Source organism: Cystoisospora suis (genome assembly GCF_002600585.1).
Source record: "Cystoisospora suis strain Wien I chromosome Unknown contig_1543, whole genome shotgun sequence".
NCBI classification, from domain to species: Eukaryota; Apicomplexa; class Conoidasida; order Eucoccidiorida; family Sarcocystidae; genus Cystoisospora; species Cystoisospora suis.
In genome coordinates this window covers 25,493-34,321 of record NW_027154343.1, presented here as the reverse complement: position 1 = coordinate 34,321, position 8,829 = coordinate 25,493, and the positions used below count along the sequence as shown (strand labels likewise).

Here is an 8,829-nt window from a genome sequence, read left to right as displayed (position 1 = left end):
CAGTGAAGCGTGGGAATGAGACAGGTCGATGCCCGGATTAGTCGCATCTACTTTGTACACAGTCCATAGGGTTACGTCGCGTGGATAGGGAATTGTCAAGTAGGCTCCCGCTTTGTCGCCGTGAATGAATTTGTGGGACCTCATTGTTAGAGACTCACCAGAAAGCAGTGATCCAAGAGGAAGCGTACTTTCATTTACCTGCGTGCGTGCCGCGCTACGGCCCGCCCAAGCCGGTTTCAAAAGACGCGGAGCTTTTGGTTTTTCAGGCTTACACCGGCTTTCCTGGTCATTTCTTATGTGCCTGTAGGGGCAAGGCCGTCAAAACAGAGAAGAAAAGCAGCAAGTGGGGTGCAGTCTTGAAGTGGGGGATGATCACAGCCCTAGCTGTAACAGCAACGGCCGCATCCTACAAAATTGCGCGACGTCTTGTCTCATCTCGTAAGTCTGTGGAGGTCTGTCGTTCGAAACTTCTTCGGTAGACTCCTCGGCGCGATTCAGGGGTGGTGACTTTCCTGTGCACCGTGACAAGGCACCGCTACGATCTCGGCTGCTTCTGACAGTAGCAGACGTGCACACAAACCGCAGCAACACTCCCTGTGTGGACAAGAGGGCAGGCAGGGTAACTTGTGACGCGTACCTTCTAAGCAGGTTCAGCGGCTGAACCAAACGCTCGACAGTAGCTGGCCAGTGTGCAGGTTGTCGCAAACCCCGTAGATTCCTGCCAGAAGGTTGGCTGCAAAGAATCGAGTCGGACCTGTCTGTGTCATCCATGTTCCTCTCAGATAGAGAAAGAAAGTATGGTAGCATCTCAATAAACTTCAGACGGAAGAGCGGCCTCAGGTTTCCTACCTGAATGATGTCATTGAACGACCTTGAGCAGCGTTGTTCCCTTGCTCATGAACCAGGGCAGCCGTGAGTTCTGAGAGATTTACAGCAAAAACAGTGCGACGAACATTCGCCTCGGAGAGGCGGTGACAGTCCGTCGTGTCGCGCGGCTGACAGGAGAACACGTTCGCGCGTGCAAACCCCCGGCAGAACGTGAGTGCGGACAGGGGGTGACTTTCGTTGGCCCTCGATTGTCCGGAATGTTTTTGCCTGCTTGAAGCCGCACAGAGAACCACACATCCGTGGCACCAGACATAAAACGCGGTCGAAGTTGATCAGATTCGATCTGGCTGGTACCCGCTCCCAGGCGGAGCTCCAGAGAGTAAGGTGCCCTTTGTTTTGCCCGGAGTGTGGTCTGGTCGGTGCCCGTTCATGAGTAGGCGCAGTGCGCATCTTAAAACTCACGCCTGTCACAAGTACCCTTCACCGTCTGACTACCAGCTGGCTGTAAGCTCCGGTTTCCCGTGCCGCTAGACGTACGGCAGCATCACCTCTCAGCAACTGCTGTCTGTTTTCATACAGCGACTCGGGCCAGCTCAAGGGAGTTCGTGGGTTTTTCCTTTTTGCAGACGTCTGTAAAGGAGGTGAGTTACTGCGTATACAGTGCGGCTAATACCGCAGCAATCACTTTCTCAGTTCGTGGTCTCGGAAGTAAGCTCAAAGTATCTGCTTGTTAGGCTGTGGCGAGGTCTTGCCCGGTGAACTTCGCCGCCGGAACCGCATACAACACTGGCGTGCCGGGGGGTGTGCGTGACAACGTTTGAAGTGCATATGTGCCACGGAGGAACGCAGGTTCAGGCCCGAGTACGTCAAATGAGCAAGCCGCTCCTCAGACTTGCCACTTACCAGAAGTCTTCTGCTGCGCAGAAACACCATTTGGGTCGGTACCCACTACTATTCCTGTACGTGCTCTCACTTCGGTACGGCAGACTCGCCCACCGTTGACACCTGGCTAACCACTGCAGGTTCTGAAGGAGAATGTGAGTTTCTCTAGGAATAATGTGCGCGAATGGTCTACCCGTCTCACTCGGTTGCAGCATTACATGGCAGAACCGGTTCTCAGAGAGATCGACACTTTCCATTTGGCGGGCTGCTGTCTGCTTTTCAGGCGGATGTGAGTTGGACAATCAGGTGACCGACCAGATAACCGGAAGCATGCCTTGACAGGAGGCAGCTGTCCGCAACTGCTGCTACAGGGGTTTCAGCGAGATTTGAGTGCAGTGCCTCCCAGCGGCTCTTCGTGTGGACGCTCTGTGGTAACATTGCCAGGAGTCACCCTCCTCAGACAACGGCATGTCACAGAGATCCCGTGTGCGGCTGCCATATCATTCCTTAGAGGGCTGTAAGCGTACTTGCGTGGCTCTTCTGCATCAGACAGCTCTGTCGTCGACTTCCAAGCTGCTTCGGGTGCCTGCTCTTCAAGCAAGCGATGCAGTGTGAAGACATGACCGAGGAACTCTTGTCTCCTAGCCTTTCCGTCTGCGAGCACAGCGCAGAGATTGCCTCTCCAACCGCTGTCTAGGAGGACGTATGGCCGTTGTCTGTGTTCGACAGAGCAGTCTCGCGTTTTCCGTTCCTCAGGGATGAACTCCTGATTTAGTGTTCGTGGAGCGTCCGTTGCCTCGTGATGTCATGAGCGTTACAGGTCGGAGTCCTGGGATTGTCCCTGACTGTCTGTTGGGAGTGCAGATTGAACAGAAGAAAGTGAGGAGCCAGTCTGGGCAGCCTCTTCATGCCTTGTCGAACTCGCGTATGCCGGACAGCATTTAGTGGTGTTTCAAACAGCTAGAAACTCGGCTTCGCCAGAATCTTAGAGACATGTTTGGCCGAAGAGTACCTGCGCAAAGGTCACTGGCTCGCTTCAGCTGTCAACCCATGATCAGCTTCTGCATCGGATTCAAGCAGCGAGCCGACCAGAGTCGCAGCGCATCTCGTGGGACGCTTTGGCTTCTTTCGGCTCCCGAACTCGCCTTCCCAGGCGACGCGAGCTCGTTTCCTCTGCCCGTTGGTCTTGCCGAGTTTGAGACTACGAAGTGGCAAAGGCTGTAGAGCCGTGCTGTTGGCTCAGACATTCGTTTGAGGTGCCGTCTGTCTAGCCCCAGGTTTGCTTTCCGAGTACCATCGATTGCTCTGTTCCTAAGTGGGCAGTAAGCAGAGGGACCGTCACATCTTTGGTCGTCTGTGTTGTTGGAGAATTGACCAGCGAGCTGTTGGTAATCAGTCTCAGATTCAGAGGTGACAGTTCAGTAATAGCTTTTCGTAGCGGACACGAGTTCCTTCTCTGTATCTGAATTACCCGCTCTGTATGTTCCCCCGATGGCAGGCCATCAGATTACGCGGAGAGTTGAGGAAACAGCTTGAGGTACGCAGACGCTGGCCAGCTGGCGCATTCTTCAGCAGCAGGAGATAGCGACTGCCTCCCGCAACCTACTGACCCCGCGTCTACTGCTGTGGTGTTGGTGTGTCTGTGAAACAATGCAACAGGACTCCGACAGGAACGCGCCGGATGAGGTAAATCGGGCTCGCGTACGCTGCTTGTTTCCCTGGCTGTAATGCAATGGGGTGGTTCTCCCAAGCCACAAAGTGGTGGCCATCTGCTCTCTGCAGGCGCCCTCTCCATTTAGAGGCACGCGGGCCCGCGTAGTCCCCTGTCACAGACTTTGCCCTTTCGCGAAGGCGATTCAGCTGGAATTTAGTCACCTGAGTCGCTTTCTTGACTTGCTATGCTTTTGCAGCCGCTTAGGTGGTACATTGCCAAAGTGGAGGCGGAAGAGGTAAGCGCGACACAGCGCTTGCAGCGCGGTACAACTAAGCAGCGGTCAGAATATCGTGGTGAAAACGAAGAGTCATTGTGCCGAGCAGAGGGAAGCCGTGGTCAGCCACCGAATCCGGGGGTCGGCGCAGTGGTGTGTGAGTGTACNNGTACACTCACACACCACTGCGCCTAAGTTCGCGTGCTGTCCGTTCAAGACAGTTACCGACTGGTTTGTTGCTCACTCTTGCAGTTCGCGACTTTACTTTGACGGTACACTGAAGCACAGTTAGGCTCAGGACAAGTCTGCAAGGTCTGCAGTTGCATGTATTGTTAAGCCCGCACCACTCAATTATTTGACCAAAGGGACCCCAGAATCACCTGTCACCCTGCAATTCAGTAGCAGCCCAAAGAAGTGCATGGACGACCAGGCAAAAGTAGGTGAAGTTCTATTGAGGTGCCACGCATATAGAGTTTGTGTGCGTGTCACGTACGTAACAGTAATGCCGGCTATAAGAGGCTTAGCGCCTGGACAGAGCAGTGTTTGGTGGAGTGTCACTCCGTGTGCGCTAGACAGACCCGGCAATGAACGCTTCGACAATACCGTCCGCTGCTACGCCTCCGTCGTTTTGTCGGAGTGGGTGGATGTTTTGCCTCGTCATCCTCTTGTCCTGTCGAAGCTCGTGTGCTTGATTATGCTCGTCTGTGTGAATAATAAGTGTGGGTGGTCACTCAGCAAACTGCTAGGCATGTTTTTCAGCATTCGGCCACCGTAGCTGTCGGCCTTCACCTCTAAGTCTGTGAATCAGTTACGCAGTAAGCGGGTGGCTTAGAATCAGGGACGTGCCGCGTTGGGTGTCGTCGTGGTAGCCCCTTCTCCCCGGTGCGGTTTAGGACTTTCATCGAGGCGAAGCGAGGGTGGCGTGGTGTTCTTCCCCGTTCTGGTAGTGAATCGCTCCGAACGTCCGGATCGCGGCGAAACGTGTACACTATATCCGAGCCGCTGTGTAGAGGGCTGTACTGACTAGAGGCTATGCACATAAAACCACAGGCGGCTAAAGCTGTCCCGGCTTGCATTGCATGTGTTTTGATTTGTCGGACACTTGGCTATGGCCGCAAGTGATAGATCGGGAGACTGTCGAGCGCAGGACAGCTCTTGCGATAGTGCAGTTTGGCCGGCCCGGAGGCTATTGCCAGGCAACATTAGAGCGATGCAAAAGCCAAAACGATAGCCTCAGTTCTCTGAATTGGCTGTGCCTCTTTCCAGAAGAAGAAGAAACCACCACCAAGGCCACCCCCGCGGCAACCGGTGAGTCCACTGTGCAGTATTACTGATCTACGGAGCTACGCAGAGCTGAGTCGTGCTCTAGATTCGTTAGCGAGGCGAGCAGGCCTGATTTTGTCTGTGGGCTTTCATCCCATCTCAGTGGCAGAAGGGATCCGATCTCCTTAGAGCGCAAGCTGTGTGCTTGCCCACTCTGTTTTCTGGTTGCAGTGTACTCAGGGCTTCATCTTTCATGAGCCTCTTGTTTTCTGCTGGAGTTGTTTTTGTACTTGTAGCCTGTCAATTCAAGCAGGTACTCGGTCGGCACCCCAGGCCGCGTGGCAGCTAGCTATTTGCAGACATACGTTTGTCTGGATGATGATGTGTGACGTTGGATTGCTTGCAGCCTCAGAGCGCCAAACCGGACGCAAAACCCGCCCGCACCCGAATGCAGAAGATTGCGGGTTTCTTCGGGGTAAGTCGCACGGTGCTTTAAAGACCCCGGTGTCTGGTGTGATGTCAGTGTCATCCGTATGGAGGTGCGTACGTGTTTGTATCGGTTGTGACAAACTCGGTAGCGCTCGAGCGCTGGACATACTCGCTGTCGCCTCTCTTCCTCCGTGTAGGAGCCGCTCGGTGCCTGAGTTTGAGTCTCAAGACGGTCAGCTGTATCACTCTGCATTTTGGCCGTGCTTCTTTTTGGATTCTGTCCTCAATGGAGCGGTGCGGGCGGCAGCCAGCGCGCGGTGTTGTGGGCTTACACGAACAGCGTATTACGAGGCAAATGCAACAGCCAAGCGAACTGCACAGCTACTCGCAGTTTCTTGCCTCTACTGCAAGCATTTGTCAGGTGTTGGTGAGCTGGGCCTTTCACTCTTGCCCGGCGTGCTTACGACGATATAGATTCTTCTCAAGTGTTAGGTTGGTCCTGTACCCCCTCTCGTAGTGGAGGGTAGTATACAAGTGCCAACAACGACGCCGTAGAGCGAGGGGCACATAGCTTCGCCGCGGCCCCTGTATTGACCACTCTATGTGGTACTCATATGCCTTTGCCGCCGAGGCGCGCATCCCGTCGTGTAACACAGGCCGCAAGGTGATACAGCCCAACCGGGGACTGTCTGCTCTTTGAGCTATTAACGCGCTTCCAGAACCATCGACAGGCAGTTGGTGGCGAAGCTGAGTCCTGCTGGGGTACTGCGTGTGTCCTCGGCGGGACAGACGGTTTGCATAGGCAACAGCATCATGAAGAGGTCACCTGGTGACTGTCGTGTCTGGATGTGAAGCAGTCTGGGTCTACACACAGACCGCTCCGTTTTCAACTCGTATGCGATTACCGGTATTCGTAGGTCTTCACAAAGACTTCCCTTCCCTTGTCTGCACTTAGGCAGTCCAGCTGCTTCGCAATTTAGAGCGTAGCTCGCCTGGCGGCAGTCTGCCGCGTATCTTGTGTGTAGAGCGGTATGCGTGTCTTACAGCGGGGGCGGGGCGAACAAGGCGGCAAGAAAAGCAGCCAGAAAAGCGACAAGAAAGGCAACGGGCGCGGCAGTCCAGCAGTTCAGGTGACTTACCACAGGAGGCTGCGGGGGTGATGCTGTTACGTAGGAGTCTCTAGACAGTATCCCCACAGCTGATTTGTCCTCCAATCGCCGTCGATAACCCTGCCTCGGAAGTTTCGCCTCTCAGGCTGGTGGGACGGTCTCAACCTCTATTCAGCCGTATTGCTGCGAGTGATGCCACGCAGCGTTTCTTCCTTTCATTGCTAAGGTTGCTAGCAACAGGGTTCGCTGCAACTCCTGTATACTTGCACCTTGCCTCCTCTTTCTCTCTGAGGCTAAGCGAATGTCATGGGTGGCCGCCTAGAGAGGCGTCGTTAGTTCGAGACACGTTTCCTTAGTCTGGGTTCGTGCCATGGGTACAAGGTGAGGGAGGAGACTGCTGTGTCTTCCGTCTGTCTCGCAAAGGAACACCGCGGCAGGAGCATAAGCGGTGGCGCTGGACAGGGATGTGACATGTAGTTGAGCCAAAAAAGGTGTGCACAGTGTCACAGTGCTCAACTGTTGGGAGTCGAATCGAAGGGATGAATGAAGTCTGTGGTGTATCCGGGAAAGCTTGGCGAACGCGTGCAACCGTGGGATCTGTCTCAGGGTGTTTCACGCCCCAGAGGCAGAGAAGAGACGTTCCTCTATCTTCCCCGCTGTATGTCCTTCAACTTGCAGATGCCGAAAGAAGACCTCGCGGCCGTCGATGCGACTGAGAAATCGTGGGCTCAGAGGACAGATCCAGGTGGGTACTCTTTCTATCAACTTTCCTCAGGGTGACCTCAGGGTGCGCCGGAGCTACTCCGTACGAGTTGTCCACAGAAGCTAGGACCGGTGGAACCGATACAGTGCCAGCATTGCAGGTTCTTACACCTGCAGCTCACTTCTAGTGCCCGGCCCCAATCCCTCTATTCAACTGGTTCACCTTACCCTTGATCGTCGATCGCCTGAGTCAGCGTTTAGTGACGAACAAGTGTCGAAAAGTCTGTTGAGATCGCTGTACACTTTCGGGACTCTCAGAGAAGGAGGGTGCAGTTCGGAGCTAGATCTGAATTCAGGAGCGAGACCTCGTCCCTACGCGGTGTTTTCTTGCAGAACCTACGCCGTGAGTCTCTCATTGTATTTCCGCCTTCACAATATCGTAGTAGCATGGAGATCGTGGTAGCCTCTCCGTAATTGTCAGGTGAGATGCGGCGTGCCTCATGGTAAGTACGTCGGTCGCTTGTCGTGATCTGCACTCGTCGGTATCCGCTTTTCGCTTCAGTGGCTGCACGGGTATTGGGGCACTCGGAGGTCCTTGAATCAAATACATGCTGATCACTGGTGTGTTGTTCGGGGGGGTGAGATCTTTCTCCTCACGGGTTGCGCGACGAGTGCTTTCTTCCAGGCAGGGTGCCAGTTCTTCTCTAGGAAGAAGTCCGCCTGTGTTTACGAAAGAGTCGCAAAAAAGCTGCCATTCACATTCTTCCGCTGTTTTATATATCGAAGCTCTCCGGCGGTGGTGTGTACTTCTACAGCACCGGAAAGGGAGTAAGATACTGAACTGGTGAACGGTACGCGTCTTCGCGTGTTTCGGTGTCTGCAGGCATTTCTCATGTCCCACTTTAGAACGGGCGTAGATAGAGAATCATTCATTGTTTCGGAAACTCCCAGTAACTCTCTGAAGTCGACAGCACACTTTGCCTCGCGATGCGCTTTCCTCAGCAAAGTCTTGTAGTGCTCGCATTCATGCAGCATCGAGTAGCGTGTCTTTCCTGTCGCCCTTCCTAATGTCTTGTTGTCTGGCATGTTGATATGGATAACACTGCCGTCAAGCAGCATAGAAACTGTGGCGTTCTGCGATACCGCGTGGGTAGATCACGGCAGCCTCCACGGCCTCGTGGTTTGGGCTTCGCGTGTTTCCACGGTGAAGCGTGGAGAAACGCGCGTCGCGTGGCGCGTGCGCAGGAGTGACACGACCGGGTACGCGAGCGGGATCGCACTCTGACTCGCTGACATATCGTTTTGTGTTTAACGGGAATCGCTCAGCATGGCTGATTCTGTAGCATTTCACACGTTTGACCGATGATGACTCATCTTTACAGACGTGCAGGGCCGTACCGTTGGGAGCTATGTCGGCTGTCCTTTGATTCAGCTGATTGACATACCATGTAAGTTTGGTTCTTGGAGGGCGAGAGGCTTTTCTCCGGCGTGTCCACGTTCTTGTTGACTGACAGGGGCAGTATGCGTTGTTTGTTTTGCGGGCGGTCACCGCCTTGCCTGGACTGTAACGGGGATTCTGCTGGATGAATGATCCTTACTCGGGTCGTCTGCTGTTATAGGAGTAGGCGCCTAGTGGTTGGTTGACGGGGCAAGCTGGGCGCCCAGGAAAGGTCATTCGCCTTGGGCGA

The 8,829-nt window shown here is 54.4% G+C and overlaps 1 protein-coding gene across 1 annotated transcript; it reads left to right on the top strand.

The window, feature by feature from the left end:
• Window positions 1-4,904: 4,904 nt before the first annotated feature.
• Window positions 4,905-7,219, top strand: CSUI_003454 (uncharacterized protein; the record flags this gene model as incomplete). Its single annotated transcript, XM_068063652.1, has 3 exons — window positions 4,905-4,946; window positions 5,308-5,376; window positions 7,118-7,219. Coding segments are annotated over 3 exons (213 nt in total), but the record flags the coding sequence as incomplete, so codon positions are not given.
• Window positions 7,220-8,829: the final 1,610 nt, after the last annotated feature.